The following is a 19,697-nucleotide window of genomic DNA, read 5'->3' on the forward strand; positions in this document are numbered from 1 at the left end:
TCCATTACTTTTTCAAGAGGGAGGGGGCTTATAGAAGGTCATCACTTCAGCATCGTTGGGTAGCTGCTTTCAGAGTAATGAGTGGCTTAATTAGATTTCTTAATAAGTATTCAATAGTGACAGTGAATAAAATTTTTAAAATTGAGTTCTGTTTAAAAAAAAATAATAAAAAACAAAGTGAAGGAAAAGAGGCACTTGGGAGCCTCAAACCTCACTTCCAGCTCCGTTTTCAAAGCGTCACCTGGCACTCAGGGATGTGAGATCCAGCTCTGTCAGGAGCCTTTTGAAAACAGCATCCAGGACATCATGTCAGAAGCTGCTGCCTCCTTCCAGGCTTCAAAGCATGAGCCAAATGTCTTGTAGCCGTGGGATGAGTTATCCCCTCCCGAGTGGGGACACAGTGCATTGGCAGGGCACCCTCTCCGCAGGGAAAGCGTCTCCATCCCTGCTGCCCGTCCTGCACTCGCCGTCTCCTCCACACATTGTCTAATTGAATATCCAGGGCTGTCAGCCCTGCGCCTTTGGGGAGCACTTTATTGACTTGGAGAGGATGAGAGCCAGCCTGGGGCGGGCTGGAGGTCAGCTGCGGGTGGGAGGAAAGACTTTGAGAAGCCGATCAGCGCAGCTGCAGGAGGACCTCATTGGTCCTCCCCAACACTCCTTCCCCCTCCCCTATCCGAGGGCTCGTTTTGGAAAATGACTGAAACTGGAATATGGAGTCCAGGAAAAAATAATTTTTATCCCTGTTGCTGTTGTGGAGACATTGTAATTAAAAGAGGGGAGAAGAGGTTGGGTCGAATTTGCACGTCTTCAGCTGCTGCTGTACCAAAGCCAGTGGCTAGCCCACAGCTGATGGCTTGAGGGTGTTATGTTGGAAGTGCTTTTGAGGCATCCACTTGTCTTTGGTGTTGTTTGCTGTCAGGGTACCTACCTCCTGTCCCACAAGCCTGGGGTTGTTCTCCCATTTTCTCGCTGCATGCTGCGAGTAGCAGCAATGCTGCATTGTGAAATGAGAGGCGAGACAAATACTGTTTGTCAAGTAAACCTGCCAGGAGATTCCTGTGTTACTGGTTTGTGTGCGTGTGTCAGTCCCCCTCTTCAGGCTTGCTTTCATCTCCCAGATCTTGGTCTGTCTTTCCTGAGCACTTGGCATTGCTATCGCTATGTATAAACAAATCTGCCAGGCTGTTTGCTGGTGTGCAGCCCTCTGTAAATATTGTACCTGTCAATTAGCAGGCAGCATTTAGTGTTTACAGGTGGTTATGCTATGCTGCAGTATTTTCAGGGTGAACGTAAGTGTCCTTTGAAGTATGGGGATTCAAAGCAGCAACACAGTATTTGCCTGGCAGGAAGATCTTGAAGGTCTGGAAATGAGACCTGACCTTGGAGAGGACCCAGTCTAGCTGCAGCAGGAGTCATGGTCAGTGATTTAAGAACAGGCAGTCTCGGGGCTGGAGTAATGGTCCATCACATCCTGGGGCGACTGGGGAGCTTAAATACAGAAATTAAAGTTTACAACTTTTATTCAGTGGCCTGAGACAGGGCAGTGTTTTGTAGGCTGGTAATTATAAAGACACAGATGAAAGGGGGGGTATGAGGAGGAGCTGCTGGACTCATCTGAAAAATGATAAAGAAAAACAAACCGTGAGGTTCCCTCAAAATATATTAAGTTTTTGGTTTCGCTGTGTTTACTGGTAGGACAGAATCCCTCAATTTTGTTCTTGGTTTCTCCATCATGGTGTTTTTGTTAGAGCTGTGGACTGCTCCCTTAGCTATTCAGCTGCTAAGGAGTACCCAGAGGTGGCCAGGTGCAGCTGGCATGGGCATGGATGAGAGGTAGGACTGTGGGGATTGCCAAGACCAGGATTACAAGTTAAAGGATGGGCATGTAGTTTTAAAGAATTACTTGAACTTATTCAGCTCTCACTGGCATGACAGCAGGCTTTTGTCAATGAAACCAGAAGAAGCTTGGCTGGAGATGAAGTGTACCAGAGTGAACTGGCCCCTTAGCTTCTTCCAGCCCCAGGAGAATGCTGTGGAAAGTCCTTGTAACACCAACCATTACAGTAAAAAACAGGACACCCCCAGAACCCCTTTGAATCCTCTTGCTTCTGTATGAGCATCTGGATAATGAGGGGATTGGAATTCATATCCAAATTTAGCAGTCATGCATGGAAATGGTGTAAAGGAGGACAGAGTTAAAGTGTTTTAACAGCAAAGGAAGGCAAGTGAAGAGGGCTGGGACTCTGCTTTTGGACATTTCTCAATTAGGAGGAATACATGGCATGGAAAGAGTTCAGGGTGTGCGCCACGTCTCCCAAGCTGGTTGTAGCACTGGGGCTGTGGTGGGATGTCTTTCCAGAATGCAAACAAGTCAGCTTCTGGTGGCCCTGTAAGATGTGTCAGGTGTTTTACTGAAGTTGGCTTACCATTTATTAAAAAGGAAGGGGGAGGAGACAAGGGGATATTAATGCCTTGTCTCACAGAGTTTTTTGGTGGAGGTTATAGTCATGCTTCAAGATCTCGGCTCCATGTTCTTAAGCCCAGCTAGGCTGCTGTGCGTCTCAGCTGCCAGAGCAGCATGCCTGGCCAGTTTTGATCTTTTATAGACCAACTAAGTCTAGTTTGCATCGACCACAACCCTCTCCAGACTCCTGAGTGTGTACGCAGGTGCGTACAGACGTGCATGTACGTAAAAGACCAGCCAGGGCTTTGCCAGTCAGCACTTCATATTGTATCACTGCAACTGCAGGGCGTTTAGGTTTGTTGTATCAGCAGCTTTCTTCCATGTTCCGGCCCGTTACTGCTTTCTTATTGAGATGGCATGTCTTGGGAAGGGATGAATGCTTCTGAATTGCATTTTGCTTTGTAGTTAGGAAAGGCTGACAGCCTTTTTATAGCAATATTTACCAATTAGCATTGGTAAATGCCAGGCTTGCCTTTCATTTTGGTGAATGGGAAGTGTTCCTTATCTTGCCAAGCAGAAGAGGAAAATTAATGGCACGTTAGAGGAATCAAAAAACGAGGTTTGAAATTATGTACTTTTAAGCATTTTACTTTATTTTTTAAAATGTGATGGAGAAAAAATTAAAAATAAATCTCATCCACTATCTGTCCCAAAATGAAAACGTTGCTGTGAGCAAGGTACTCCACTGGAGCTGCTAAAGCTAAGTTGCTTTACATCAACTTTTTTTGGCAACCTAAGCAGCAATTATTGTTTCATGAAGGCTTTTATGTGACTTCTGTATGTTGAATGTTTTAGATATTAAAAACTCTAGTTTTTAATGTAGACACCTTTACTCATATAAAGGCCTTCCTCAGACTCTTTCTGTTCTTAACTTCTTTGTTGTATTGGTTTCCAACTTTCATTAACATGAATCCTGAGGCTATCTACTGACTTCAAGTTTTAATGTGCACTGTGATAAACACGTCTTCCCTCTGTCTTGCCTTTTTTGGGTTGTAAACTCTCTTAGGGACAAGGGTTGTCTTTTAATTGTAGCTGTACAGCACTGACAAAACTTGGCCTTGATTTTGCGTGAGGTTTTAGGAAGTGCTTTGATGTAACTAGTCATTAAATTAGTTAATTTTTTTATGCTGCCAATTATGTTCCACCTTGCCATAAAACAACTGCTGTCACAACTTTCTGGGGTTAAGTCTCACTCGCTGCCAAATTTTTTCAACTGACAAGGTTTGGCCTTTCTCTGCTGTGATTTAAGTGATAGCTACAGTTGTGGTAGCTGTAGATTTTAATTTTGAATAGCAATCTGTCCCTTTTATTCTGTTTTTGGATTGAATTCTTCAAGGGTGCGATGGGGGTTTGGGCATGGAGCTAGTCTGTTCATGGAGAAGTTGTAATGAGTTAGTTCTCATGTGTCATCTTGAAACAGAGTCCTGACTCTTGGAAATGAGCTGCCCTCAAAGGCAGTACAGATAAGCATGAGGCTCTGCTACAGGAGGTCTCAGCCATGCTCAGCTGTCAAGCTCTAGGTGAGAGCACCAGTATGAAAGCATTTCCCACCTACACATAAAGTGTTGGGGTTTTTTTGTTTCACAAATGGTATTAAAGATACAGCAAACTCATAACTGGAATGCAAAGGACTGGCTTTAGCTGAAATGTAAGTTCACACCATTTTATGTTTGAATCACTAAGTGGGAATGTTTGAAACCAAAAAGACATGCCTAAGACATGGCTATGCTGTTTACTTAGGTGCTGTAATGCTTCAGGTGTTAGTCAGGGTAGAAAAGCTACATACGGTTAATTTTTGAGGTGGGATGCTGAAATCACTGAGCAGACCCAAAGGATTCCTAATGCAGACAGATGTAATACCAGTCCCCACAAGACACCCTTCTTTAATTGACATGGGAGCATGGTGACTTACTCCAGGATAGGCGTAAATCTTCTGCAGTCAGTATTTTTCCAGAGAAACTGCAAACTAACCCACCTACCATTCCCAATTGCCCAACTAGAGAATAAGACTGGGCAAGATACTCGAGGGAACACAAACACCTTGTAACCCTTAAAAGCCTGAACTCCACAGATGGAATTGCTGTGCCAAAACTCTCCAGGGTCAGGGATAGCTGAGAAATCCTTTGGCTGATCTGGCAATAAAGCTTCAGTTGATGTCAAGAGGGAAGCAGCCCAGGGAGAAGTGATCCAGATGGTAATGGCTCAGGATGATAAATCACTCCATCACGTTTTTGTAAGGAGTGATGATGTAGTTCAGATGCTTGCAATGGCTGATAAAATGTTTAAAGCCCTTCCCAAGGAAATGATGTCAACAATCAGCCTGTCTGGGGACATGGATCCCTGGAGACCGGTCTGCTTTAAGTGACAGAATTTTTATCCCCTCTGCTGTGATGCCTGTTGTGTGTGGGTTTGTTGTGTTTGTTTTGGTTTGGTTTTGTATTTTAATTATGTGTTTGTGTTTTAGGGGGAATGTGTTTTTTCTTTTGACTGTTCCCCAGGCTTTATCCCCTAGGATGCTTCTCTTTCCTTTGGGAAAGCACTCACATTTCAGTGAAAAGATGCCAAGTGTCTGGCGGCTGTTTACCCAAACAAGAGGACTTGTTACATCAGCAGTGGATACTTGAATGGATTTGCAGTTGAGTCTGTGCTGCTGGCTCCTGCCTGTTTCAAGAACGTGGGAAGTTCACATGGTCAACACAGTATAATTGGTATTAAGGGCTACTGGGTTTTGGGTTTTGTTTTTTCCTCTCTTTCAAGTGGTGTGGGAGATTGCCACTGCATGGCTTGCCTTATCTGAAGGTAGAAGCCAAAGGCTTCTTAGCCTGGCTCAAGTGCTGAGAAACTTTAATGTACAGTAGGAGTGGAGGAAGAGCTGTGGTCTTGGAATAATTTGTTCATAAAGGTATTTAGATTTTTTTAATTTTTGTTTACTCTGGTTTTGATTTGGGTTTGAATTGTTCAGCTGTCTGGTACAACAGTGAAAACAAAACCCAAGGTAGCAGATGAAAGCACAAGTCCCGCTGTCAGATCAGCCTTAAAAATAACCTGGTTGAAATAGATGAAAAATATACTCATTATCCACTGATGAAATAATTGCTTTGTTAAGAATCTGCAAAAATCAGATTTTGGCATGATTTTCTGGGACTGAGTAATTCACACTAATGTCTGTGATGTGAAGAGTGATGGCTTTTGACTGTATCTTGAGATGGATGTATTTGAGCTACTCCCCTGATATGTGATCATGCAAGTTGATTCCCCAGCTACCAATCCATCTGCTTCTCCCACCTGCCTGCTGAGGAACACGGATAATGGAAGGAGGCATGATTTGACCCAAGGTGGGGCAGGCATCTGGAAGCAGAGCATTAAACTTACCCCACATGAGTGCTGGGGAGGGGTGTACTGATAAGCTCCTTGTCCCTGTACAGGAGGATGCTGTGCTGGTCATTGCTTGAAGGCAATTGCTTTTATACTGGCCTGAACATAATGCATTTATGTTTGGGAGATTTTGTCATGGTTTCATCCTGCTTTTCAGCTGGCTGTGGTCAGCACATTGGCTGCCAGCTCCCATCAAGCCTCTTATTGTATTTTTTAATGCATAAAACTTAGAACTTCCTCTTCACTGTCATATTTCTAAAGCAGCTTCATGACCAGTGAGGAGGAGCTCTCTGCTTCTGCTGCTTCTATGGTGAAAACCTGTGAAGTTTGTAAGTGGGAATTGTTCCGTGCAGGGAGACAGTGAAAAATCCACATTGAAATGCAGAGGGAGGGAGACATCCCAGGGCTGTGCTAGGACCAGCGACAGTCCGTGTGTGCGTACAGACCTGGCATGGTTATTGGTATTTTCATCAGGGCTTATCTCTGTTTTTATTTAAAAATTGTTACATGTTTACACCAGCCTCAGCTGAATTGCTGGTGTGACAGAAAGTGCTTTTCTGTAGACAACTATTTTACATTTTCCATTTTACCGTCTGGCTTTTTAACTACTTACCGCGTCTCTGTTTTCCATTTGTTTACACCTTGCTCCTGCCAAGCTTTTCTTTAGTACAAGATTTCAAAGCAATTTTACCTTTGTACATGTAGATTTGCAGCTGCTTGAACACAGCGCAGTCAAAATCCGTCAAACTCCTTTAAACTCCCCTGCAATTAGCTGGCGAGAGAAAAGGGGGGGTGGGGAAGAATGGCTCCTGTGTCTCTTATCTATCTATCTGTCTGTCTGTCTATCTATCTATCTATCTATCTATCTATCTATCTATCTATCTATCTATCTGTGGTTTCCCTCAACACTCCGAGGAAAAATGTTCCTTTTTGCTTTATGAATGATGTGCTTATGAAATGGAGCATTTGATGGCACACACTTGGAGCAGGCCAAGGGCGCACTTCCCCAGGTCGTGCTGGCAGCCTGCTCCCTTTCTGGTCTGCAGCACACTACTCCTTTATTCCAGATGTAGGCTCACCCTGAACAGAGGCTGCCTGATGTACAATGGCTTCACGGTGGAGAAAGACGGCCCACGGGGACCCACTTGAAGCTGCCAGCTGTGTTCTCCATCCTCGCTTGCAGCCTGTTACATAAGATGACCCATTTTTATTTTTTTTTTCTTTTTTCTTGCAATTAATCCAAGTAGAATATTCATACTGTCTCTAAAAACATATTAATTATTTGTAGCTTAGGCACTTTGAAGTTGGTCAGCTGCAAGGGGAAAAACCTGGTCCAAAGGGCTGCCTGCCCAAGAGAGTCAAGTTAGGAGGAAAGTTGAGTCACCAAAGAATGATGTAACTGCAGAGGACAAGAATTAGCCATCCAGCTGCAGCCTGACTTGACCATTTGTGTTTTTTCTTGCTGTAGCAGTGTTCACAGAAGTGAGGGAAGTAAATGTAGATCTGGAAGGCACTTCACGAGATGACCCAGAACCATCTCCTCAGAGACCATCTTGGACAAATGTTGGTCCATGAAACCCTTCCATAGTGGGAAATCCACAGTCTCTTTGCATAGGCAGGTCTGCTGCTACACTGGCTTTACAAGTAAAGTCCATGAGACAGATCTGAGCAGAGTTAACATTTGCTCCCAGGAGATGGGGAGCAAATCCCAAAGTCATAATTTTGACTTCTTATTTCTTTCACACTCTCAAAAGCAAGCACAGGTATCTTTCTGAATGTCCACCTTGGCCAAATCTTAGGTGAATCCCACAAAATTCTGTGGGCTGTCATACAGAGGTAATCAGCCTTCCTTATCTAGTGAGGCCTTTGCACTTAGGTTCTCAGGTTTTGAACTTCATGACTGTGACCTGCCTTTGGTTAAAGGCAGTTGAGGGATACAGGCTGGTCTGCAACAGGAGCTGGTAGTGCCTCTCTCTCTGTCCTTCCTCACAATGCTTGGAGTTTGAGATACCTGGATGGACCAACACCAGCAGATCCCTGCTTTAGACATGAAATGCTTTTGCACCAAGAGCTGAGGGTCCAAATACAGATTTACTGTGTCCCTTGTGTATGAAGCTGCAGGGATTATTCTGAGTGATGTATAAAAGAAGCTATGAGAATTACCCTGAGAGGATGGAAAAGTTCAGATGCTGCTAGGAATATGAAACTGACAGCAGGCAAGCAGCCAGCAGAATTGTGCGCCTGATCAGAAAAGACCAGTCAGGAGTTAAACCCATCCTGCTCTGGGAAGGGATTATTTGGGCACTAAAGATGGTGACATCAGGCCTGGAAACCCTTGGGTAGTAGAACTCCCTGGAGCAGAGTGAATACACCAGAATCCTAGCTTTATCTTAAAGACTAAGCACGCTTGTAGTATTTTTGTTTATGAAGGAAATCTTGGAAATATGATCCTTTTGAAAATTCAAAATTGAAGACATTAATCACTCAGCTTTCTTTATTTCTTTCTTTCTTTTAGAAAGACATTTAGAATTTGTGTTGTTGAAACTGGGATTCTCCAATAACTCAAGAAAACTGGTTTTAGGTAAAGTTTGAATGCATTTACAAATCCTTGGAATTGGCACAGAGCTTTACTATTAGGCTTTTTTGTGATGGAATCATGAAAGATGCACATTCAAAGCAGGAGCATTTCCGAGCTGGCTGTGAAGTTTCCTGGGTTGCTCTATGCAAAAGAGATAGCAGCTTTGTGGAGAGGGGAAGGGCATTCTGCTGAACACCCACTTTCTCCAAGAGGCTTGTCATTTGTTGCTATTAAGTGTTTTGCTCTGTGAAGGAATATTTGAGAGCGGGTCAGTTAAGAATAAATTTTGGATTTCTTTTTAATAAGATGTGTGATAGTGAGGAGGGCTGAGGAATGCACACTGGGCGCTGCACGTTGTGGGCCTTTTGCGTAATTCACATTCCAAAGATCTTTTGCAAATGATTAAACACAATTTTATGACTCCATTGTTAAACTTTATTGGAGGGTCTGCTTCCAAAGTGGATTTAACAACGGGACGCTCAGAGTGGCATCTTGTGAGGAGAATAGATGGTCCTAATTTCAGCCTGGGCTTCAGTGGGGGAGGCAGAGAGATTGTAGTTCTCTGTTACACTGTTTTTATTATGGGTACAAGGTACTTCATAGCAGTAAACCTCTCTGGAGCATTTTCATGCTGTAGCTCAGTTCCGTGTTTTAAGTAGATAAATATAGTTGACTCTTGCCCCTGCATTTGATGCGGCGTCTCATGTATCACTCTAATTTATCTCAAAGTATTCTCTGTCTTGACATGTCCTGTTAATCAGCAGGAGACTGGGCTTTTACCACTTCATTGAGGATCCCAGTTAAACCTGTTGAGATATTGCCTGTGTGCATGACTTTCAAGTTAACAAATTACCCACAGGTGTATATGTTTTCAGGCTCCAACTTTTGGGTTACCTCTTAGACACCTGGTTTGTTTTTCCTGTTTTTTCTACCTGTGGTCTAGGAGCAGTGTAACATTATTATGATTATGATTATTATTTACTTTGTCTGAAGATACTGATGTAGATACTGACATTTCCTGTATCTGAAAAACTCATCTTGCATTGCAAGTTTCAGCATATGGCCCTGGTGATCAGGTTGAAAAAAGCACATTTTCTTCACTTAATAAAGCCTCTGCTAAACAACATTGGCCTAAAATCTGCAGGTTGCTGCCAAAACCCTTGGGTTCGTCGATATATTTAGCAGTTTCCCTTCTCAGAAACAAGCAGCAATTTCTACATGCTCTTCACAGTTTGGCATGAAATTTTAATCATCTTTGCTACTTGGGCGTTTGCTTACTGTGAGAACATTACTTGTGTGCAGAACAGACCTAGTCAGAAATAGCTGACCTGGAGCCCAGTGACTACAACACATGGCCTAAAAATTGCCTCCAGATTGTGCATTTTGCTGTCTTGCAAGCTTGAAAACTTCCTAGGGTTTCTCATAATTATGTTGTCCTGGTTCTTTCCCTCTCTGAGAGAGTCCTCACAATCACCTTACATGTCTTGCTTGCTTGCTTTCTTTCCTTTTTTGCTCTGCTAATACCTGCCACACTTGTGTTTCCTTGTGCCTGATCCTTACATTAGGACTCGTGGGAACTATTGTTTATTTTGCATTTTTTGATTGCTGCAGAGTTTGTAAAACCCTTTTTTGATTTATATTTATAATAACAAAAAAATAATAATAAAGGTATCATTAACATCGCTTACTACCTTGCCTGCATTGAAAAGTTGTTCTCTTTGGTGGTCACATTATTATTTACAGTCTGTAACAGCTGTCCAGTAAAATAATATTTCATTGGCAGCTGATAATCTAAAGCTGGCATCTTCTTTCTTGTGTCCTGCAAACCCCTCTGGAGATGGAAACACTGCTGTCTAATGCAAGTCTGGTCCCTGCTGCAACAGCAGCTGCAATACGTGGTGTTCAGGGACCCCCTTGAACAGTGTCTTGCTTCTCTTCAGCCCTGCACAGCTTATCTCTGGGTTTTGGCGAAGGGCTTTGAGTCTACTGGTCGCTTCGGGAAGGATCAGGGCATTGAGAGCAGCCTCTCTGCGTGGCTCAGAAAAGCTGCAAACAGCCCTGCAAGGAACCTCCACATGCTGGCCCTGCTCTGTGCTGCATCCTCCTTTCTGCCTCCTTCGCTTCGACCACAGCTAACAAAGCAAAGCTCAGGAAAAACACCTGTCTAGCTTGAGCTATACAGATGTGCGATGATGGGCAGTAAGGTGCTAAATAACTCCCTCCTGTACCCTCGCAGCCCTCTCTCACTGTCCATAATCCACATTCAAGGACTCTCTGCACGTTTTCTCTCAGCGGGAAGGTTGCCGCATATGGAGGATGCACATCCTGAAGGGGACGGACGGGCTGGGAATCCAGATAACAGGAGGCAGAGGGTCGAAGAGGTCCCCTCACAGCATCATCGTCACCCGCGTGGAGGAGGGTGGCTCCGCACACAGGTGAGCTGACCAGTGGTGCCTTCATGGGGGAGGGTATGATGGAGCACTCGTGGCCATCACTGTTAGCCAGACTTACGGGACAGGCGTGGGAGATTTGCCCTTCCATTGTGTGAAGGTGGGAGTGTGGTGTTTTTAGGGGAGAAGCTTGTTCGTGTGGTGGGTCTCTGAAGCCCCTTTTGAAATGTTTAGCCCAAAAGTACAGACTGATCAAACACTTGCTCACTGATGGAGTGTAACTCAAGGATCCTGATGGCTTGTGGGTCTTTTTCCCCCAAGTCCCTTTTCAGAAGATAGGCCTTTCCTGTGGAGTAGGCAATGAGTGAATGTGGGCTATGCAGCCCAGGGTGCTCACTACCAGCCCTGGCCCTGCTCTCTAATGGGGGAAAGATAGAGCTTATTGCTGCAACCTAGTCATCTCTAGTGGGGCAGGGAGAAGATCAGAGGGGTCTTAGTCCTGCAAGGAGGTTGAAATGGCTCTGGTTATAACAATTATCTCCTGGGGCCACTTTTCTGAGTCACTTTTGGGCAAATGACACTATACTGATCAATGCAAGTGTAGCATCATCCTGGTCACATGTTTTCCATGCCTCTGCATCCCACTGCATGCTTTCCCCATCCCAGCACTGGGGAAGGACAGCCCTGCAGCTCCACCTTCCCGCTCTCTTTCCACAGGGACGGCAGGCTGACAGCGGGTGACGAGCTCCTCATGATCAACGGGCAGTCGCTGGTTGGGCTCTCCCACCAGGACGCCGTGGCCCTCCTTCGCTCAGCCGCTGGCCTGGTGCAGCTGGTGGTTGCTAGCAAGGTATGGTCCTCTCCTTGGTGGTCTCCTGAGCCACAAGAGTTTGTGCAAGTACTGTGTGAAAAGGGAGTCACACGCACATTTGCTCCCCTAAATTTAAAACACAGCTATGGGAAATATATCAGTAGCTGCCGCAAATCTGTGGCAAATTGGCAGACCATAGACCAGCTTAAGGATGTGCTTGTGTTGTCACTGTTGTTCAGTGTGCAAATGAACCTGTATTTATTCATGCAGACATTAGTTAAGTTTTGGCCAAAACCATTTGCTTAAAATACGTAAAGTAAAGTAGGCTGTTTCAGCCTCTTGTGCGTCCTACCTGCCTAGCCTCTGTAGCTCTCATCTGTTGTCCTGTCTGTGTGCCTGAAGTCTCTTGATGATGATATCTTGGCTTGAATTCCTTATTTTGTCCTTGCTAATAGCCTGGAGTGGAGCTCTTCCAGATAAAGGAGCATGAAATTTCAGGGAAATGAGAGTGGAACTCATTTATCAGTAGAGCTCTTCATTCTGCTTTCATCACAGGAGAGATGGGAAGGATATTGCACAATGTTTTTTCCTTTCTTTAAAAAAATCTTGCTTGCCCCCATTTGCCCTCCTCCCTGGACCACAGCCTTCTGCTCCTTGGGTTGATGCAGGTGTTTGGTGGGCAGCTGACCAGCTGCCAGAAGTGCCCAGGGTCTAAAAGAAGAACCTGTCTGCAGGTTGGGGCCATCAGGGACGTCGGGATGGTTGCAGGAATCTCTTGGGCCAAAGGGACTCTGCTCATAAATCTAACTCTCTAGGTGGAGCACGCTGTGTCAGCAGGCCACAGTGTCAGTATTTTTAAAAAGCTTTTTAGCTTCATCTTCAAATTTCCCCAGCCAACCTAATGCAGGTTTCTGTCTGTTTAATCTCCGGATGGTGTTGGACTTGCTGGGAAAGGCAAGTGGTGGGGAGCCCAGCGCGGTGCTGTGTTTCAGTCAGTCTCAGAAAAGGTGTAAAGAGAAGTGTTCCCCATCAGCTCCCTCTGGGTGTTTTTTGTTGATATGGGAAAGCAGCCTCACAGTTTGTCCAGGTGAGCACTCGGAACACAGGATTTGTTCTGAAAGGAGTAAAATGAGAGCCTGTCTGGCTGCTGCTTTCACCTGATTCATGTATTTGCTGCCTGGAAAATGTGCCAAGGACAGGAACCAAATCCTGAAGCATCAGGACTCAAGTTGGTAGAGGATCAATGGGTCAGTTTTCATTATGTTCTCCTAAGAAGGCATGTTATTCTTAGGCATGTAGATATATAATTGTGTGAAGGGAACATCCACAGGGAGGGAGCAGAAGCACAAAGTGTGGTTTGGGATGCAATGAAACGAGTAATGAGGTCTTGAGTGTGCTTGCAGTGACATTTAATAAACGCAGAATGGGGAGAAACAGGCTGTTGGGGAAGTGTTTTTTAAATTCTCCTTTATCACATCTAAATATTTAAGATAGGTATTGGCCTATGTTTACTATATATGTATTTTAAAACCAGGTCTGCTTTTTATAACTGGACCATTGAAGTTTGAGGAAACAAAGTATGTGATGAGGCGAGCATTACTAGGGAGCTTTCACTGGGTGGGTGAAATGGAACAGTTTCACTATGACCTTCGTGGTTTTCTGCATGTGATGTAACATATTTTGTCGTCTTTTGGGTAGGAATCTGCTGAAGGGGATTTTCTGGAGTACCCATCTACCAGTTTGCCAGACTTGCTTAGCAGTTGCTCAGTCCAGGACTCTGTCTCTTGCACTGACAATAAGGAAAATGAAGAGCCAGAAGAAGAAGATGTGAAGGGAGTGAACATGTCTCCTGAAACACTGGTTGCTGTAAGTGTGGCTTTGGTGTGATCTTCTTTTTCTCTCCCTTGATGACTGTTTGCATCTGTCACGTTCTCCTACAGCCTGACATGAAGCAGGCCCCTGGGATGGGATGATCCCACCCACGGGAGATGGGTGACAAGCTGAAATGGGGATATCGTCTGCTGCGGCGTCTGCCATCTCTGCCACTGCGCTGCAGCAAAGCAGCGGCACGGGGAGCAGGAGCTCTCATGTCCTCCAAGCCATATAGCAGTCATGCTTTTGTTTTTCTCTCTGCTTTGGATTGTTTTCCACCCACATCCACTGCTTTTGTTGGGTCTGATGCAAAGTCTCTCGCAGTACTTCTGCAGCAATACGCTCTTCTTTCCTCTCCTTTTGTGACTAAACTTCTTTCACAGCTTATGGTTCAAGTCTTCAAGTTTTATTTGCTCTGTCAAAGCCAACAGACACTTTTATGGGGAGGGATATGAATTTCTGCCTGTGAACCGTAACTGAAGTTCTGCTGAATAAATGCTACTGGTTGATAATCTTGCTTGCATTACCTTCAAGGCTGCATTAAGCAGAGATCAGGTGGATTATTGTTATTTATTTGTAATGTAGCAGCTCTCTGTTCATCAGTGTCCTGGACCTCTGTTTTATTGTACAGACAAATAATAAAATGATGTTTGCTACTCTAAAGAGCTTTTGCAGGGTGGTTTTCTGGCAAGAGGAGGCAGGTGGATTCACTTGAAGCTTTTAATCTTTTTTTTTTTTCCTTCCTGGCTCTCCGCAACATTCTTTCTGTGGCAATTATAATAAATATCTTAAACCTTTGGATGACTCAGGCTTGATACTGGATTGGTGACGTGTTCTGATTTTGTATTCTTATACTTTCCCTCTTGTGAGCAAAAGCCAGCTTCCTGGGATGAGTCTTGCACTGTAGTCTACCTGATGCTGGTTCTCACTTCATACCTGCCTGTTAACTCTGACTTTCTTTGAGTCTATGCTTATAACAGCTTCCTCTCTTGCATATCTCTTTACTGTGACAAGTTTTGTTATTTCTGTACTGTCTTCTCTTCTGTGTGCCAGGGTGCCTATTTGGGGAGACGAATGAAAAAACAAATAAACAGGGATGCTTAGCATGCTGATGACGGTGTAGTGTTTGTGTGCTAACTTGAGTGGGCACCTAGGCATTCTTTTGGCTATCTGGCCTTAAACTGTGACGCTAACAAAATACTTTAAATTCTTCTATATACCATGTTTCAAATGCTGGTAATTTTTCAGAAGGCTGTGGCTCAGCAACACTTAAACAGAAAAACCAACTTTGTCAAAACTTAGTGGCTTCAGGATGCAGCTTCCTGGCATTTCCAGTGACTCTTTCAACACAACACTAGGAGTTATTTGTCACTTGGTTTGCTCGCCTTGCCAGCAAGGCACTGCCTGGTTTTCAACGATGCCTTTTTTAATCAAGTATTTCCTTTCTAGATTAACATAACAGTAAGCCCTTGGGGCTAGCCAAGGTGCACGCTACCACGAGGTCCCAGCCATGTGAGGCTGCCCTGGGCGAGTTTGCTTCCTTCCCCAATGTCATTCCCTGTGCTGCTGTGGTGGGCAGTGGTGATAGCCTGATGGGGAGCCAGCTTGATTTGCCTGCCTATCTGGCACTCTCACCCCTGGTGGCAAGAGGTCTGTGCTTTTGTAATGCACAGCTGGAGGATGAAGGGGAAATCACAGAGGTCTGAGTAAACACATTAGAAGAATAGCAGGAAGATTATTTTTTTTCTTCTTTTCTCTGTTTCTGTTTTTTTTTTTTTGTTGGAGAGGTTGTAATTCAGAGTAATTTAATAAGTTCTTGAGCAGGACGTAAGAAGGTAAATGTATGGAAAATATAAACTTCACACATTAGTTCTTTCTACCTAGCAAGATGGGGAGCGGTGTGATTTTTCATAGCAAAGCTTTGAAGTTGATTTCAAGGTCAGTATCAAAGTGAAGCATCACACGATTTTATTGAAAAAAAAAAAATATATATATATGTATAATCATACAGATTGTTGCAAAATTTCTTTGGAAATGACTGTGCTGCTTCTCCTCTCAATGATACTCCAAGTATTGAGAACCATGATTTATAGACCTTATGGACTTGCCATTAGTGCCTTAATTAATGGATCAGTGTTATCTCCAGGAGCTCTGCTGGGCACTCCTGAGAGAGACACCCTCTTGCAGCTCATCTGTGCATTGTGAGGTGTTCAGTGAAGTCACGTTTGATTTCAAAGGGAAATTGCCAGGCAGAAAAGATAATTACTTGAAGCTAATGTATGTATTCAAGTCGTCATCCTTGTAGATACTACGAAGACAGCTGGACCTAGAACCTGACCTAAGCTGTCTCTGCTTTGAGATGGTAGCAAGACCAGGGACTCCCAAAGGTCCCTTCCAAGCTGACTTACTCTACAATTCTATGAAAAATTTAAAAAAGCATAAAAACAAACCAGAAACAATTTAAGAAATCTCTTTTCTACAGGCTGGATGTGACTTTTTCTTTCTGATGAAGTTCTTTAAAACTCTGAAGTTCTGCTCCAGTGTTTCCAGTCAGGGAATTATAATACAAGCAAGTCAGCTTCCCCAGAACACAGCAGAAGAGTTTACTGACACCTAAAAACTGTAATTTAAGAGAAATAACACTTGTAAGAGATACAAACCACTTGTATTTCCTTAATAAAAAATTCATAATACTATTTAATTGGATCTCCATTTTTACACATTTTTCTTATGTAAAGCCGTGTTTAACTTTAAACATCTCTTAAATGTTCTAACTTTATTAGAACTTGTACCACCAGGTAGAAAAAGAATTACGTTAATACCATTAAAGTGCATTTCTTTTAGAGCTAGTTTGGCTGAATGTTCCTTAACTTTAGATACAAAATACAGGGCCACACGGTTCTGTTGTGTTAAATTGTCCTGAGGCACTTTGGGGATTTCAAACTTGAGCCCCAAATCCATATTTTGCCTTGTGCAATTGACACGGCTATTTTAAAATGTCATTATTTATGTCCAGAGGAAATAGGATGATGTTATAGTATTTGCCTTTGACAATTTATTTTTAATTCTAATTCACTTTTCCCAGTATTTCTATTGCTTGAAATGGATTCTGTCACTGAATTGCTGGCTGACAGAGCAATCTGGGAAATGAACACTAAACAGAAAGCAGGTCTGCCAAGAATTTGCAAAGTGTCTCATTATTTTGGGGTCCCCAGACAGAGTTGTTCAAAAGTTTGTTTCTGCTGGTGCTATGTTGTTCAGTACATGGTGATCTGAGTACTTTACTTATGAAGTGTTCAACTTCAGTGACCAGCTTCATATGAATAGGCTGAAATTCCAAAAATTTACTAAATGCAACAAAGAAAAGGTTGTCTGCTTCGATGGGTTTGCATCAGTAGTTGCTCAGGCAGGGAGGAAAGCCTAGGGCCCATTCCTCTATACTTGGCTTAAACTTATGCTCTCCCTTGGGTATCTCCTGCTCATGATGCTGGAGGCAGGACCCCAAGCCAAGTCTATTCCACACAGAGTAGAAATATACAAACCTGCCTGCTGAGGAGAAGCTGGAAAGTGAGGCAGCTTGCCTCACCATGCCCAAGCCAGCCACGTAGGCAAACCCCAGGGGAAACAACCTCTGGCAATGTCCCCTTTGCTGTGGGATGGTGAAACTCTTTTGCTCTCGTTTAATCATTTTGTGTTGACCTTAAGTGCCTGCTGTATACCTTCACATGAGCTGTGGGCATGTTGTGTGCAGAGATGGCCATGACCTACCAAAGTCTCGATCCTGCTAAAAGTAGCAGAAACAGGATGTCTCTGGATAAAGGTTTCTTGCATGAGCTGGGTTTCCTTATCCTTGCCAAAACCTACGTGTGTTTCCCGCAAGGCATGCGGTTGAAAGTGCAACAAATGTGTTCTGTGAATATGCAGAAATGCATTTGTTTACCCCTCCCCTTCCCCATGTTTATATTTTATCTGAACCATAGGACTGCTTAGTTATTTTCTGTTGTGAGCCTTTCTGTCTTACCAGGGAATCCATATGTAATTACCTGTAGCCATGCAAGCATAATAGGGAAGAGGATAACAATGCCATAAGTTTAAAAACACTCTCGGGGTCAAAAGTTCTTCCCTGGTAGAGATTTTCAGAGAAAGCATTAGCATTGAGAAGGAACAGGAAGCATAACTCAACAATTAAGTGTGTGCAGAGCGTGGGGAGGGACCCTCATTACTTGGAGGACTTGAGCGTTCGTTCCCATTAGGGCACTGCAGTCTCAAAAGAGGTTGCTGAAATATGACTCACTCCTCAAACAGCACTGCACGGCTGGAAAAAGAGCAAGAAAGAGCTTTTGCTGTCAGAAGTCAGCTTTGCATTGAAATGCTTTAGTTGATGGGGGGAAGAAGGTGAAGAGCCTGGAGTGAAGCTTGGCTGCGGCCAGCCCTTGTCCTGGAGAAAGGTTTAATAACTCGTTTTCTTTTCCTGGTGAGGGCTGGAAGAGTTTGTAGATCCTGCCTCATGACGCATCATCCTTGGAAGGAGCAGGTGAGGCCAGAGTCCTGCTGCACTTTATCATGGCTTGGGGCTGCTGCTCAGCTGCAAATGTTGCATTTGTTGAAAGTCTGCAAGCCCCCTACCTTCCTGTGGTACAGTCTTGCCCAGCATCTCTGTGGACTTGTGCCCATGCAGTGCCCTTCACTCATGCTGTAGCTGAGCAGACATACTGGGTCCTGCAGTGACTCTGGAGGACTGAGGACATGCATATTTTTAGAGTAAATGTAGTTAGGAATTTGGACAAGAGAAAATAACAAAATATTTGGCGACCTGTACTGTTTCCAGAACCTGTATCACATTAAAATAAGTGATTGCAATTCATCTTGTTGCCAGGGGCACGTTCAGTGATGGGCTGATGGTGGCACTGGCAGGGGCTAAGGGAAGGTGTGGACACACATCGCATGAATCTGGGGAGGATGAAAAGTGGTGAAAAGCCCCCAGCAGGGCAGTGTCATAGTGTTTTTCACACATTCTGAAATGCACCTGTCAGGGAAACATTAACATGAATGTGTTCTTGAGGTTAGGAGGGAGTGCCTCAGCAGCAGTTGCATCCTTCCCTGTGCCTGGCTCCCAAGCCCTTCTGGGCCACTTTTTGTGTCCTCTGTGTTAAAAGAAAGCCCAGACAAAACTATTATACCCAGAGGCCAGTGCCTGGAAGGGTTCCCTGTAGATGTGATGCAGGCTACAAACTGTGAAATATCTCCTCATGCTTGGGCTGGTGGAAGATAACCTTTTTTACTTGACTGTAAATATCAGTGTAGACAATGTGCAGTTACCGTTTTTTTGCTCTTCTGTGTGATATGTTTCGAAGCCAAGTCAGCAGAGTAATAGAAACAAAAGTTTATCTACGGTACAGGTTCTGCATGGTCTTTGTTTTTGTGAATAAGGGTTTTTCCCATAAAGCAGCAGATACGGTAAATCCTGTCTCCTTTGGCTGTTTGGATAATTGCCTGGTTTTGAAGGAGATGAACTGCCTTTAACGAGCTAAAAATAACCCCCTTGTGGCAGTGGAACAAGAGAGATGCTGTCACAGCCATGCGGTTCATATATATTAACAGAAGGATGATAAAGGCTGTAGGATTTGAGAGTTAGTGTGGGTATCATACAATCACATCTGCAGTTTGGTTATCTGCAAATTTCTGAATATCTACACAGACCAGTCTTGGTGGGGCTTGGTTAAAACTCATTTGAGATGTGCTGAGCTTGAATAAGTGCTGCCTATATAATGCATGAAGCCTCAGATCCTTGATTCAGGTATGAAAGACACTTAATGCTTATGTTTTCCATATTCTATCATGTACTTAGGATGATATAAAACATGGCTTTGGAGCTCAAATCCAAAGCTCTCCACCAGCTGTGTCACGAGAACACTCTTTGCAGCTGTGAGTTGATTTTGGTATTAGGAAGATTCTGTTTCATTCTCAGGAGAGTGGTTTATTTTGGGGATTGTTCATTGCTTGATTTGTCCCTCATTGTGAGTAAAAAGGTTGTCGTTTAAAAAAATTAAAAATAAATCAGAAGCCATTTACTGTTTGTCACTGTGCATAGCTCCGGATTTGTGCTAAGCCACGAGCTGAGCATTTTTTAAAGAAAATAACCGGGGACTTGAAGCTGCTTTCACACAACTTGAGTTCCATGTTTGTCTCCTCTTTCCCAACACC

The 19,697-nt window shown here is 43.8% G+C and overlaps 1 protein-coding gene across 1 annotated transcript in view; it reads left to right on the top strand.

The window, feature by feature from the left end:
- The window catches only part of PDZD2 (PDZ domain containing 2), a 137,109-nt gene that overhangs the window by 77,078 nt on the left and 40,334 nt on the right, over positions 1 to 19,697 (top strand). Inside the window, exons 3-5 of the mRNA XM_010008740.1 lie at positions 10,713 to 10,855; positions 11,528 to 11,660; positions 13,320 to 13,487. Of these exons, the coding sequence (XP_010007042.1) occupies positions 10,713 to 10,855; positions 11,528 to 11,660; positions 13,320 to 13,487 (444 nt within the window). The remainder of the gene's footprint in view (positions 1 to 10,712; positions 10,856 to 11,527; positions 11,661 to 13,319; positions 13,488 to 19,697) is intronic.

This window comes from Chaetura pelagica, unplaced genomic scaffold (assembly GCF_000747805.2).
Source record: "Chaetura pelagica isolate M959 unplaced genomic scaffold, ChaPel_1.0 scaffold31, whole genome shotgun sequence".
Taxonomy (NCBI): Eukaryota; Metazoa; Chordata; class Aves; order Apodiformes; family Apodidae; genus Chaetura; species Chaetura pelagica.